The sequence below is a fragment of the Bufo bufo genome, chromosome 5, assembly GCF_905171765.1.
Source record: "Bufo bufo chromosome 5, aBufBuf1.1, whole genome shotgun sequence".
NCBI lineage: Eukaryota > Metazoa > Chordata > Amphibia > Anura > Bufonidae > Bufo > Bufo bufo.
In genome coordinates this window covers 67,810,972-67,826,599 of record NC_053393.1, presented here as the reverse complement: position 1 = coordinate 67,826,599, position 15,628 = coordinate 67,810,972, and the positions used below count along the sequence as shown (strand labels likewise).

General features: G+C 43.3%; 1 protein-coding gene across 2 annotated transcripts in view; it reads left to right on the top strand.

Annotated features, from left to right (window-relative positions):
* ESRP1 (epithelial splicing regulatory protein 1) overlaps positions 1 to 15,628 on the top strand; it is a 54,541-nt gene that overhangs the window by 6,582 nt on the left and 32,331 nt on the right. For both annotated transcript variants that reach the window (XM_040432585.1, XM_040432584.1), the window contains exons 3-4: positions 4,212 to 4,325; positions 12,977 to 13,091. In XM_040432585.1, coding sequence (XP_040288519.1) covers positions 4,212 to 4,325; positions 12,977 to 13,091 — 229 coding nt within the window. The remainder of the gene's footprint in view (positions 1 to 4,211; positions 4,326 to 12,976; positions 13,092 to 15,628) is intronic.

Genomic DNA, 15,628 nt, shown 5'->3' with positions numbered 1-15,628 from the left:
CCATCGGCAGAATCCAGTATGCATTGGTGATTGTGATTAATGTCATGTATACAGGGTTACATGGCAGCCATAGTGAACGGCTGTGGGCACGTGCTCAGGGGTTTGTTTGGTATAGTGTACGTTGTGCTGAACAACTGCTTGGCACCTGACACGTAACTCTACCCGGCCTCATTGTATTCAGTACCGGTAGTGTATTAACTATTAGTGGGGTTAGAGGTCGGAAAAATGTCAACTGTTTTTGCTTTTAATGACCTAGTTAGAAAAAGCATCTACCGGTATATTGGTGAGGAGAGGACAAGGGGGGGACGGGTTTACTAGTGCTACCCATAAGTTGCACAGGATACACAGTCAGAAGATGCACCGACTGTATCATCTTGACAAATGTTACACTCTTAATTTACCTTCTTTTTCTACCACCTTTTGCAACAAAAAAACCTTGTGCATTTAGCCATGTGATCAAACCATGCGCACTTTTCTAGACACGGTGCAAACATCTGTTCTTTTTGGCAAGTTTCGTACATAAACTTGGCTAAAATTGTTTGCACCAGATTTGACCAGTTTACACCAGAATTTGGGCACAATCCAGTAGGAAATCTGCCCCAGTATATTTTGAGCTCATTGCTCTTCCTTTTCCAAGCAGGCAGCGCTTTTCTAGTACAGTGAAGTATCTACCTAGGATCAAGCATAAAGTGCTCCTCACATCACCTTTTACATATACGTTGGAGAGAAGAATGCAAAAGCGTAGTATACTACACTTTTCCAACTGGCATAGTCCAGCAAAAAAAACGTATACGTTATTTTACAATAGCACCCTGTGGTGACGGATGTCACTGTGTGTTATGTATACGTTTAAAGTCCAGACATGTTGATCTATCATTAAAGGGGCTGTTAAAATTTATCCCCTTTCCGCAGGATAGAGGATAACTATTAGATAGGTGGGAGTCCTACTGCCAGGACCCCCATCAATCATGAGACTGGGTGCCTCGGAGCGCCCCCAAGTGAACGGGGTGGCAGGTCGGGCATGTGAACTGCTACTCAAATCTTCTCTATGGGAGTTCTGCAAATGGCAGAGGGCTGTGCCCGTCTGTCTTCGGAACTGCTGTAGAGGGTACCCATTCTCATAACCAGTGGGGGTCCCAGCCAGAGGACTCCCACTGATCTGATAGTTTATCCCCAATCCTGAAGGATGGAGAGACGTAGTGGGAAGGAGTTTTCTGGTTAGTATATATCATACCTTGGAGCGGTTCAGGTGCAGAACAGTTTTCCACACACAATCTTTAAAAGACATCACACAGACGCTGTACAAGCAAACCGCAGTGTCGGACTCAAGAACGCTTGGTCAAAAGGTTAAGGGATCAAGTTTCTAAGGACAGGCAGCAGCTTACCAGCCTGAAAATACTAGACCATGGTGCAAAACTTTCCGCTGCCTTTCCCATAAAATAGTTTCAGCAAGGCATGGCATCCAGTAACGGCAATACTGTGTAAAATATGCCTTAATATTGCTGACCAAAAATGTACGCTATTGTGCACAAGGCCTAAAGATGCACATGCAAAGTCCTCCAATATTGCTGACTTTCTCATGTATGGGAGTGTTTAGGCTCTCCCCGACGGATTTCGGAGGATGGATGGATCGGGAATATCTGAACACACCTGATCCTTTTTGTTTTGCAGGCAGGTAAGCTGCTGCCAGAGAAATCCCATCTCCCCTCTGAGAACACATGCATGCTTGTCCGAATCGATCATGTATATGCATTGGGGAGTTTGGAGGAATAACTGCTGGACAGCTAGTGAAGGATCACTGCAAAGGGTTAATTTAATGCTAAAGAGTTAGATACTGTAATTTATTGTTAAAACCCTTATTTTCTTACACACTGTCTCTACCTAATGGTTATGCATGGGCAACAAATAGTTAACACCGGCAGCTTTAGCCCTGTTTCCAGGGTAATGGGATGGTCCCACCGCCTGGTTAGTGGACTGTTAGCTGAACAGGACTAGAGACACCATGTGCGTAGACCAGAAGAGAAGTCTGGTCCCATAAGACACTATTCCTGAGACTGTAAGCTGCCAGGGAAGGACTTAACTGAGACTACCTCAGAGAGAGAGAACAGAGGTTCTTAGATGGTTGAGAACCACATTGTCAAGGCCGTGCTGATTCGGACAGTAAGGTACCGCATATTTTTGGCAATAAGACTAGTGGGAAGGGTACATTGCTTCGGCGCCCACCACATGTTCTTTGAAACATCCAGATCTGAAGTCTGCGCCACACAGTCTAGGAATTGCAGAAAGAGTTGATGAGAACGGAATTGTGCGCCTGTGGATTTTTGTGAAGATTGCAAAGTGCGACTGAGAGGACTACTACCATCATTGTTGCTCCCATTGTTGACACCGCTATTGGGAAGTGCGTACTCTTTAATGTACCTCAGAACTGTTTCTGTTGCTACTGTCTTTATTTATGGTAACAACAGGCCTGGTCATTGACTCCATTAATTCATCCTGCCTTCCTCCCAGCCAACTATCCACCATCAAGAGCACCGCAACTACCACCAGACAGAAGGCCCCAAAAGGTCAAGACTGTGCCCCGTGGGAAGAAAGGGTACTCCCTCCAACCACTGAATGGCCCCATGAGGCGCTAGAATGGGAAACTCCACAGTGAGCATTTACTGCACCCATCCTGGTCGCTACTATCCCGTTGTCCTCACAGCACCCCCCCTTCCTCACTGCACATGGCCACCTAATTTTACCATAAAATGTGTTTTAGCTCCTCTTCCACTTTAAGAGACTTCTAGTCTTTTACGCTTTTGCTTGGATGTGCATGATCGATCTTCCTTGTCTAATGAAGTGGTTAGACTGGATAATCACATTGCTGGTATTCAGATGCAAGGTACAGGTGTCTAGACTGCCTTTTAAAAGACCATGGTGGTGAACATACACGTTGAGTACATACCGCAGTGCGCATATTTAGAACATAACATTCTGATAATCCTATTACAATTGGGTTGGGGGTCCTAAAATTTTTTTTTTTCTTTTTCTTTGTGCTCAAAATATGCACGTTATGTTCATGACCCCCAACCCTAAGTTTGTTCGTTCCCCATTCCTGTGACCAGCAGAGTACCATAATTAAGGAGCTCTTGTCGGTTTCCAGTGAGTTAGGGCTATGATGGCTGAGGATGTGATTAGATGCAGCGACCAATAAGATTATTCTTCAGTATAATGCTGGCCCCTACATATTACATAGCTATCAGCTGAATGCTCGTTGGGCCGGCAGCTATGAGCACTTTCCTGACTCCATATATTATGCACACTTTCAAAGCATGCACGTGTCCTGAACCGGGAGAGGAAGCCGCTACCAGACACCACCTAGCAGCAGCTTATCTCCCCAAGAACCAAAGGACAGTTGAAACCCAATTGCCTAATCCTTATCTCCACCATCGGAAGGCCCCTCATACACATTAGATGGTTGGACACTCTCCCGCCAGAATCGGTGGGTGCGGCGGACATTTACCTAATGTTTAAGAATATAGTCACACCCGGCAAATTTCTCGAAGGAACTTTTGGCAATGGAAACTGGGTTCTGAACACGAGAATGGGCTTTCTACTACAAGCGTGTGGATTTCTGAAAGCCTCATTCAGCAACTTCTGCAGTCGACTATACACTCGGGACTAAGGCTAGTTTTACACTAACCGTAAAATCTCCTGTCAGGCTGTTCGGGCAGAGGAAAACATAGTATCCGGCATAGCCAGAAAAGGCCAGAGCGCTGCCAGGCCTAATTGACTAATGGGACTCTGTGGGGATCCGCTTGCAGTAGTATTTCTCCAGCCCAATCCCAGCACTATTGCTGCAAAAGGTTGGATCCTCGCAGAGTCCAGTTGTAGTCAGTGGGGTCTGGTGGTGGTCCAGCCTATGCTGGATATAATGTCTTCCGACAAGCTGTTCCTCTGCTGGAAGAATTTACCGATACGACCTGTTGGAGGTCATCTGTGTACACATAGTACACTTCATTGTTTTTTGTAGGCAACGACTTACCGCACACCTTGTTACATACCTACATATGTGCTATCTAAGTTTTTATTTATTTATTTTCTCAGTGTGTGAATTCCTTGAACTTGTGGTACTTTGACTATATGTTGATTAGATTGTGTAGGTACTTTACTATAATACTGTGTATTACTCTTAATTACTGGATTTAACATATACTCTTCTTGCATTACAGTTCAACCAGTCAGTCGGAAACGAGATAAACATTGGTGTGGGCACTTCTTTCTGCTTGTGCACTGATGGGCAGCTTCACATCAGACAAGTGTTACACCCCGAGGCCTCCAAAAAGGTATTGTGCACCATTACTTTACATGTTATGAATTTCTATGTATCTTATATCTACGTATTGCCTGTTTTTAGACATCCCGATTTCTCCACCGTGGTATGCCGAGGTTAATATTCAGGAAAATTCCATCTTGATTTTCTAAAGCCAAGATCCACGTACAGCATATATCTTGACTTTAGAAAGCTGCACAGGTCCATTGGAGACAATGGGCAACCATATATCAATGGACTTTCTGCAAAACGAGCACTTATGTAACTTAAAGGGGGTATTCTTGTTATTTGAAGTTATCCCCTAACTATTAGATCAGTTGGGAACCCCACCGAGAACGGGGACTCTGTACCCAGTAGAGTCCCCGAGCAGCTGGTCAGCAATGAGTGCAGCACTCTGCTATCTCTGGAACTCCCATTCTGGTTTAGGGTACCACCACTGGGACCCCTACAAGAACGGGGACTTTTCCTCCGAAATAAATGAAGTGGCCATTAGGGCAGTAGTGTGACTGCTCAATTAATTTCTATGGGAGTTCCAGAGACAGTGGAGTGCTGCATACATGGCTAACTGGCTGCTCCGTTCATTTTGGTGGTGTCCACAGGGTACAACGTCTTGTGGTCGGCGGGGGTCCCAGCAGTAGGACCCCCACCGATTTAATAGTTATTCTCTATCCTGTGACTAAGGAATAGCTTCGAGTAACCTAAATACCCGTTTAAAGCTGCTGGCCCCAATGTAAAATTTGTGTCGCCCACCTACCTGCATTTATAACTCTGATGTTGTCGTACATGGTGGGGTGGCTTTTGGGCCTCCTCAGGCACCAGGGTCTGGGTATGACTGACTTCTGCTCTTGCAACAAGAGTTGATCATAGGAGAAGCTCACTATATTCAGCTTGTGTCCCAGATCCAAACACCCCAGAGGTAGCATACCCGGTATAATACAATGAGTATGTTTTTAAATCAAGTGGTCTGAGGCCTCGTTCAGACCATTTTCCATATTATGGTTGCAGACCCTTTGGGTTTTTGATGCCTTAATCACATCCTAAATTCTCATTTGGTACGACAGAAGCTTCAGATCTGGAATCTTGGTAAATATGACTAATATTGACCAGGTGGGATTTACCCCCTCAGTCTTCATAGAGATAATGACTGGAATTTGACACTCTCCAGGGGCCCTGCAATTATCCAGGACATAACTCTATTTGTCACTTAATTCTTTTCATCATTTTTTTTTTTTTTCTTCTCCTCGTTAAGAACTGCAGTTTAGTTTAATTGGAGAAGTGGTGCGCTGGATCAGTCTGGCATCTTTTGTGTGTTTGACAACATCAAATGCTTAGAATAGAACCTCTAATTATAATTTATCACGGAGGCAGAGTCCCCGCGGACGGGGAGCCGGTAGATGAGCTTTGTTTACAGTCGCTGAATGGTTTTACATCGATTGGTGATTATTTTATTCTATTTTTTATTTATATTGGAGTAAGTAATATATCTCCAGATCTTGACTGGTTGGCGGGTTTGTAGCAGTATCTGACCAGTTTATTAGAAGCCAAAGGGTCTTTAATGCATGACAACAAAAATATATAATAAAATATAATTTGTCAATGTAAAATTAACGGACATTTCTGAAAATAGGAAGTGTTTTTTAGTTTTAGACCTGAGCAGTTTTTAGCCTTTTTTTCTTTGTATCTTAGGGGGGAAAACTACAAAAAAATTGTCCTGCTGTTTTAGGGATGGGCATGACTGCTATCTCTGAACCCATGGATGGGTTAAGCAAAAAAACACTAATGCCATGAAGCCGTTAGTGCTATGGTCAGTGACACACTCTTTGCTAGCCGCATTGGTTTACATAAGGACAGAGGTTTTATTTATTTATTTTTTATTATATTGACACAGATCGTATTAGTCGTTCTGACCTCCAAACTTGCCACATCCTTTTGATTTATTTATTTTTTAGGTTGGTTTTAAAGGGGGTTGTCCAGTTTTCCCATATTTATCACCTACATACAGGATAGGTCATCAATATCTGATCAGCAGGGGTCCAACTCCCGACACCCCCACCGATCAGCTGTTTGAAGAGACCCTGGCGCTCCCTTGAATGGGACGCAGCAGTTGTAGTTACGCTGCACGCCGCTGCATTGTCAACAGGGTGCCGCTAAGCACCGAAGAGAATGAAGCTCTTGCATGAGCAATATGGTCTCTTCATACAGTTGATCGGTGGCGGTGCGGGGAGTTGGATCCCCTCGCCGATTTGATTTTGATGACCTATCCTGAGGACAGGCCTCAATATTGGAGAACTGGACAACCCCTTTAACGTTACATTGCACCTAATCAATTACTTCCACTCTCTTCATGCTTCAGAATTCACCCTCAAGGTTCTTTCTGATCTGTAATGTATGTAACCTGAAGAACTGATGGCGGTTGCATTTCATGTCTGAACACACACACATTATATATACTTTATGGGCTTTTACGCATTCCTTGCAAAACTATTAGATTCTAACTCTAACTGGGTATTCCAGCCACAGGATATGATGCTAAGGTGTGATAGATTAAAGTTCTACCTCGGGGAAATCGGGATGTGGGAAACATGACTTTGGGAGGAGGACTGATAACAGTAGTTGTGTCTATAGATTAGAATTAACCTTCTAAGCCCAAGGGAAGGGCAGTCCTTCAGCCGTAGTTCCCTAGAGGTTTCCTCCATAGGGGTTTTCCTCTCTGAGTCAGGAGTTCACTCCATTTTTCATATATTTCGACTGAACATCTCATTTTAAATTACACGTTCATGGTGTTGAATAAACAGTACAGAAAAATATTTTTAATAAAGTTACAAAAAGGGAGTTCATTTTACATAAGAGTATAACATGGCATATTTTATAAACTATCAAAGTTTTGATTTTGTGGTTGAGGAGTCGGGTGGAAGTTGCAGGCAAGTTGTGGTGGATGTCCTAATGTAACATCATCCAGGAGCACAGGAGTAAGGATCTTCAGTAAGGCTTAGTGTACTGGCTGTACCAGAACGGCCTTTTTATTGATGTCTGGCCAGGTGCTGTTTGTCAGACATGGGGATCTCTCTGTATTTGGGAATCCCAATGGCCTAACACTTTACCTGATGACTCCTGTGATTTAAGTAACGCTGTGGCCATTATGACCTCTAAAAGTGTTTTGTGCATTTATTCTGAGCCTATATTTCCTGTAGTTTGACTTCTTTAGAGGTTGAGTGGCATCCCACATCCTAAAGTCATGCGTCTGCATGAGAAGTCACCCAGAATTTAACGGGCAGTCCATAGGTCAAGACCCCCCCCCCCCCCCCATGATGATCTTCCTCTGTTATTCACAACAAAGAGCTGCCCTTATAGAGCAGCTTCTGCTATGGCTGACCTATGTATTACGTGGCCGTGTACTGCAGCCGTTGCTAATTCCAGCTGATCCCCTGGGGGTCACACAGCCCCAATGCGAGGGCAAGGTCTGATTCTATGATGCATGATAGAGCACACTGATAGGAGGTTAACTGGGTTGTCCATCTTTTACTAAATGTTGGCCTATGCTCAGGATACGCCATCACTAGTTTATCAGTGGAAGCAGTGTCTGACTGGGGTACCTAGGGCCCACCAGTAAAAATTTATTTTGGGGGCCCACCATACAGATACATTCAAATATAATAAATAATTTAACAAGTTTTTCTATGAACATCGGCTGGTTGAGGTGCTGTACGTTGAATATGTGTACGTAGTGCAGTAAATCTAATGTGTTATGTGCCACTTGTACAGGGGGTGAGAGACTAGGGGCCCACCTTGCTCAGGGGGGTTCCCCTGTGGTCTAGTCCGAGCCTGAGTGGAGGTCCACAAACACGTTCCCTTGGCTATGCGCTGTTGGGGTGCAGCTCAATCGCTGGAAATCGCCGCCAGCGCTTAAAGGAACTGTCAATAAAGAGGAGGGAGCGTCTACAGTGTTGCTCCTATTGTCTTCAAGCTTCAAGGTTGACAGTTGGCTACTGATGGCCTATCCTGAGGACAACTACGTAAAGATTAAACAACCCCTGTAAGTTTCATGGAATCTAGTGGCTATTGGGGGAGAAAAACAGGTCCTTTTTCTTAAAATAGTGGCACACAGGATAGGGGATAAGGGTCTTAACACTGTGGATTGAGAAACCCAACGTTCATGAGTCCCTATGAGAATGGCGCTGTGGTGTGCATGTGTGAACACCACTACAGATGGCCAAGTGTTGTACTTTATAGAAGTTTTCCCATTAACATGACGTATTTCCTGCATTTAGTGGGATTTTAGGATAACTTGGACGACCCCTTTTATATTAGTTTCACTTAAATGTACTGTAAATGATGTGCATTTTGAGTAAAAAAAAAAATGGAAGATTCTTAGATTCATAAAACTAGATCTCTGTCCATTTAATCACTTTGTGGTTTTTGGCATTCTTGATTCCATTGCTCGTTCCTCCTCCTCCCCCAAAGGAATAACTTGAAGCTTCTGGACTCCAGTGCAATATCTGTGGCCCCCACCTACCATGTACCATTTATCATACTTGTTTGCTCTTGGGCTCCCCCCCCCTCCCTTCCACCAGACACCAGGGCCTAGAAGTGACTGCTTTCTCTGCACTACCCTCATACCGGCGCCCTTACCTCTCCCCTCTATTTGCTGACCTGGTAAAAGTCGCATACCAGTGGAAATAGTATTAGACGTAATCAGAAACGTACACGTGGAGAAGTGAACCATCATTGTGTCTCCCTGGTTCTGGCTGTGCAGGTGCATCAGGAAGCGAGATGGTCACAGTGAAGTTTGACAAGCATGACTGGTTCCTCTGCTTGGGGTAGTGTTAGAACGAGCTTAACGCCCTGAAAACGCCACTAGAACAATGGCCGATTGTTCTTTATCTGCAGCTGATGCAAGCGTGATGCGGAGGAGACTCTCCAGCAGATCTGTGTTTTGGTGATTATTCAGATTACCTGGAATAGAGGCTTTATGGTCAGGATGTGGACCGGAAAGCAGAATATTTTAAAAGTTTAAACTTTTTACAATTTTTTAGACTTGCTGGAATATACTCCAAGTGGCAACCTGAAAGACCTGCCTGTTCATCAACTCAAACAGGGTGGAGTCTTTGCAATCTATCTGGTTTCATCCTCTTTCTCAAACTGTTGTGCAAGTGGAACAAGTTTGGGGCATAGAGCTGACTTTGGCTGCGAAGCTGCTTACTGTAGCAGAACCTCCCCCTGTCATACCAGACATGCTATATCCTATTTCACACCATTTTTATTTCTGTACATTTTTTTTATTATTTAAAAAAAGGATAGAATTTTTTTTTTTTTTTATATATCCTATTTCCTTTTGTACTTGGTATTGCACTATTTTGTAAAGTACCTTACAAAGTGTTCTGAAAGGCGCCCTATACCTACCTCGTCCCTCATGGAGAGGCCACTTGTTTACTGTCGGAGCATTTTATTTTGTTTGCTTTATATTAAGCTCTTTGACTTATTATATACTGGGTTATTTTATTGCAGTTTTTTTTTTTTCTGTCTGCACTTAAGGTGCGGTAGAGCTTTTATCTAGTTTTACGAGACTCTCGAGGGTGTGGTGAAATAATGAGTCAAATTCAGTGATCTGTCCATGAATTTTAATTGCATGAATATATTGCAAGCTGTTGGGGTACAGCCACATGGCGCGGCTGTGCAGAGGCTGAGACGCAGCCTGACGTGTGACTTTAATCATGCAAACCATGAAGGTGTTCGCTGAAATCATTATAAATTACATTTTTCTGTTTATTGTTTATGGCTGCTTTTTTCAGATTGCACACTGACCTATTCATTTCTGTGGGGTAATGCACACCTCCATATCTTTTTGCAGAGCTGTGTGGCTGTTCTGCATATTATAGAACATGCCCTATTCCATCTGTTGATGGGAGTGGGAGAAATGCGGAATGCACACGTATTTTGCAGATCCGTTGCTTGCGGAATTAAATATATTTACGGTCATATGCATGAGGTCTAAAGCTGTGGATTTCACCTTATGGCAACATCCGCTGTGGACTTTTCTGCCGCAGATAACACCCCCTGTGGATGTACCCTAAAAGAGCAAAACTCTTTCTCCAATACCAACCTAAGTTTATAAGTGAACCAGCGTACAGTAAATGGGGGGAGGCAAAAATAACCTGTAAGTTCAAACCCAGATAGACCGAGCTCGGGCACAAAAAAGGATTTTACAAAGTCCTATGTGAGGGGTAGTAAATCCTGATTGTCCACCCTCATAATGTCAGCCCGTGTGTGTGTGTGTGTGATCTGCACAAGCACATTACGGCTCTAGAGTCGTCATAGGGCACTCGTAGCAGTCTGCGGGGCCGTAGCGTGCCTCCGTACGTAGTCTATTTTATTATGGAGGTTCTTCTGCGGCATGTTCCATTGGCTCCAGTATTACGCAGGTATTCTGTCCTAGAAACATTGGGCAAAAATCTCCATTACACAGTGCCATTTTGTATTTGAAGTTTGGGAGAAGAAACCTGTGACCTGCTTGCTCCAGTCCTTGTCTGCCCAGTTTATTCTCATGAGGTCCCCCGTGTCCAATGACTCCAGTTCGCTATATTCCTATCACGTAACCGTACCTTTGTTTGTCTGACGCTTGTGTAAACCGAAGCCAAGTTCAGTCGGCGAAACATGGTTTATTGTTACCATGTGTGTACTAGGATTTACTGGTTGAATGTGTTCCGACCAGTTGCAGAAACAGAAGTGGTTCCTGGGCTGTGTTTACACCTGTGCTGGGTTTTATTCACTCAGGTTTCCCATCTCTTGCCGTCGGAAACATACAAACCCTAGTAGAAGGCAGTGGGATCCTCCATTTGAAAACAGATCTGTCATGTCTGTCATAGTTCTGATAAGAATGGAAATCGTGACAGCAGTGTGAATAGTGACCTGTACTGCCATATCTTGGTGTAGGGAGATATTCTCCATTAGCAGTATATCTGGGAGAGAATGGGGATTCTGATGACTCATGCATAGCTGGCAACATGTTCAGGGACATTTAAGCCTCATCCCTGTGACACTTCAGTAAACTTCCATAAATGGCTCATTTTTGGGTATATTTTCACAAACCCCACCCTTTTACGGGTCTGTACCACCACTTTCTCAAGACTATTGGCAACTGTGAGCATGCCACTTCTTTTTCTTTTTTAGAAACATGTAAAAGAGAATAAAATCTCAGCAATTTGAGATAAAAACTATGGGGGTCATTTATTTAGACCGGTGTTTTAGACACTAGTCTTAATAACCCCTATAGCTGGTGGTGGATCCGCCGAAGTTATGAAGAGGCGACCGCATCTATATAACTTCAGCGTATCCAGCGCCAGTCTACATGTAAGACCACTTCCTAGCTGTCTTACATTTAGACCACTTTCTATGCCTAAAACAGGCGTAGAAAATGATGAATGAGACCGGCAAGGGCAAAATGGGTTAAAGAAAACAAAAGAAACATTACTCGCCTATTTTCCCTGCCACGGCTGCTCCGATGCTTACCGGGTCCCCTCTGGTCTCTGCTTCCTGGTCCTGGGTAAAGACGCAGTAAATTGAATGAAATGACTGCATTGACTGGATGGCCAGGCATCTCCTTGTGTTTTGTGTGTGGAAGTGGAGGTCCGTGAGGACCCAGTAAGTGATGGAACAGAAGAGACGGGGATCAGTGAGTAATATTTGTTTTCATTCTGCAATTTATCTAAAACTTTTAATCCTGCCCGACAACACCTTAAACATTTTTACCTAATGGCACACAACTTTTTGGAATAAATTATCACTTTTTTTGTAAAGAACTTTGAGCCTCTGATGCCACCAGATATAATGTAGATCTCCTATAATTTTATGTTTAACCTTTTTAAACAGGCTTTAAGACATAGGAGTGCAGATGACTGGTGTAAGGTGATTGCACCCCACTGGTGAAGGAGTAGAGAGAACTGGCTTAATTTACCTTTGTCGGGATCAGAGGGATACTGATAAAGTAAAAATCGCCCTGAAATGGATCCTCCTTATGCCTCAAGGCATGTTTTTAAAAAGGTCAAACATTGACTTACAGGATAGCTACCTTACAGCTGGCGGCATCAGAGGCTCAGTTTTCTTTTTGGAAAAAGAGTAAATTTTATTCCAACAAGTCAATGTTTGATCTTTTTAATCAAGCCTTGAGACATGACCTAGGATTGTAGCCAAGCCAGTACCTCATCTGCAGACAGCAGTTTCGGGGTGATTGCCCCTCATCCGTACCCCCTCTTTTCCAACAAAGGCATCTTACCCAGTTAAGCCAATTCTCTGTTTTGCATTGATGAGGGGCCCCGAAACAGCTGTCTGCAGATGAGATACTGGCTTAGCTATAATCCTAACTTATGTCTCAAGGCCTGTTTAAAAGGTCGCACATTGACTTCTAGGATATCTACCTTATATCTGATGGCATCAGAAACGCAACTTTCGTTTCCTTTTGGTAACTGATCTGATATGCATACATTTTTCCCAGAGGAGCAGTGCATGGCCTGTAAGACTCCTTACACCTTCTAGGTGCTCTACACAAGGAGAGATGGCATACCCTGAAATAAGGAATGCAAGATGTAAATTATACCTATCATTGTTATAAACATTTTCTCAGTGTTTTTTTTTTTTTTTTTTTTCTTCTTTTTTCTCTTTTATTGACAGAACATCTTCCTTCCTGAATGTTTTTACTCCTTCTTTGACTTGAGGAAAGAATTCAAGAAATGTTGCCCAGGATCCAGTGAGACGAGTGAACCTGACGTCGCCACAATGGCAGATTGTATCCTTTTCATACATGGGCTAAAAATCTGATCGTGGACCACTATGGTAATGGCTGAGCAAGGTGACCCACAGCAGTGGTGTAGCTCTAGGGTGGGCAGAGGTTGCGGCCACTTGTAGGATCTTTGGGCTTAAAGGGGTTGTCCCACGAAAAAATATTCAACGGTTTTAAAACCAGCTCCTGCATCTGAATACTTTTGTAATTGCATGTAATACATTACATGAAGTAACTCAGCATGAATCTGTACAGCGCCACCTTCTCTTTCTTCTTTTTCTTATTTCTTTGACCTGCTCACTGAGATGGCCGCACATGCTCCGTTTTATCATTCAACTGCCTCCTAAGCTGTGATAGGCAGAGCATGGACACGCCCCCTTAGCTGCAGCAGAAAAGACACTCCCCCGAGCTGCCAGCTTGGTATAAATCTAGCAGAGCAATGAATGGGGAGATCTCTGGATCCATGTGAGGTACAGGGCTGGTTCTAGCTTGTTAGAAAGAGGTTGTCATGTAATGTATGATGTTGGATTCTCAATGTTTTACATTATTCATGGGATAACCACTTTTAAAAGGCTTGTTCCATCAGGACTACCCTTGTTTTAACCAGGACACACAGTACTTCTTGCTCTGGCAAACTTGAGCCATTAACTTATAACATGGACGGCCATTTATACGAGTGGCTGCCATACAATTCTTCTTCTCCCCTGAAGTGGCTGCATCTTTTGGCGCAATCTGTTTTTTGCCAGACAGTAAAGGGTAATAATGGCATACCAGTATATGGCAATTGTATAATAACTTTAGATTTAGATTTGTATTAAACAAATGAGTACATTATAGAGATGTCCTATACAGTGTGAAGTCATTGCGCTGTATGCTATAGCATGTGACATCGGGGGCCCTGGTCCAGGATTTGCACTATGCCCCACGAGCTTCAAGCCACGTCTCTGTCAATAAACATTACGATTTTTTTACACTTTGTATGTGCAAAAAGGAAATCTTGTCTTCTGATCTGATGGAAAGGTAGCCAAATTGCTCTATCAAGTATTCTATTTGCACTTATAATCTACAGTTCAGTGAATATCTGGAAAGTGTTGTTGCCGCGCTCACAGCCTGTAATAGGACTTCTCCTGACACTCCTCTGTTGATTCTTGTCATGTGCTGTATCCGTGTTCTTTGTTCTGCAAAGGTGGTGCTTTTTTAAAAAAAAAAAAATTCCCATGAAATTGTTCACTCTGGTAAGCCGACACACATACAGAAATATATTGGTGAATTGCATATATGACAATTAAATGCTGTCATTGCAATGAATACATTTTAGGAGCAGGAATTCTCGGCATAAAACACAGTGCTGGCCTGCATATCCATAACCAGGTGCTAGCTTACAGCAAGCAGTGGTATGTTAATTGGGCTCGCAACAGGTGGTTATGAAGCCCAAAAAACAGTTTCAGCAATTCTGTATATTTTAACAGTTTTGTTTTTGTTTTTTTTTGTTTTTTTTCTGCAGCAACATTTATATAACATAGTAACATAGTACATAAGGCCGAAAAAAGACATTTGTCCATCCAGTTCGGCCTGTCATCCTACAAGTTGATCCAGAGGAAGGCAAAAAAAAACCTGTGAGGTAGAAGCCAATTTTCCTCACTTTAGGGGAATAAAAAATTCCTTCCCGACTCCAATCAAGCAATCAGAATAACTCCCTGGATCAACGACCTCTCTAGTAGCTATAGCCTGTAATATTATTACACTCCAGAAATACATCCAGGCCCCTCTTGAATTCCTTTATTGTACTCACCATCACCACCTCCTCAGGCAGAGAGTTCCATAGTCTCACTGCTCTTACCGTAAAGAATCCTCTTCTATGTTTGTGTACAAACCTTCTTTCCTCCAGACGCAGAGGATGTCCCCTCGTCACAGTCACAGTCCTGGGGATAAATAGCTGATGGGAGAGATCTCTGTACTGACCCCTGATATATTTATACATATTAATTAGATCTCCCCTCAGTCGTCTTTTTTCTAAAGTGGATAACCCTAATTTTGATAATCTTTCAGGGTACTGTAGTTGCCCCATTCCAGTTATTACTTTAGTTGCCCTCCTCTGGACCCTCTCCATCTCTGCTATATCTGCCTTGTTCACTGGAGCCCAGAACTGTACACAGTACTCCATGTGTGGTCTGACTAGCGATTTGTAAAGTAGTAGGAATATGTTCTCATCACGGGCATCTATGCCCCTTTTGATGCAACCCATTATCCTATTGGCCTTGGCAGCAGCTGCCTGACACTGTTTTTTGCAGCTTAGTTCTAATATGTGAATTGCTTAATGGATAGTTCCCTAATTTGTGTAGGTTTATGAATAGAAATATTTAAAAATGGGCCTCCACAGTAGTTTTGCCATCCTTCCCAGAACCATGCATTTCTTGCACTTTTCCATGACCCCTGAGACAATTTGGTGGGGGGACTGCACAGTCAAAGGGCTTAGCCCAACTAGGGCTGGGCCCACTCGCTAATAGCCTCATTGCAGCCTTGTCCCCCTCACTGATTAGCTC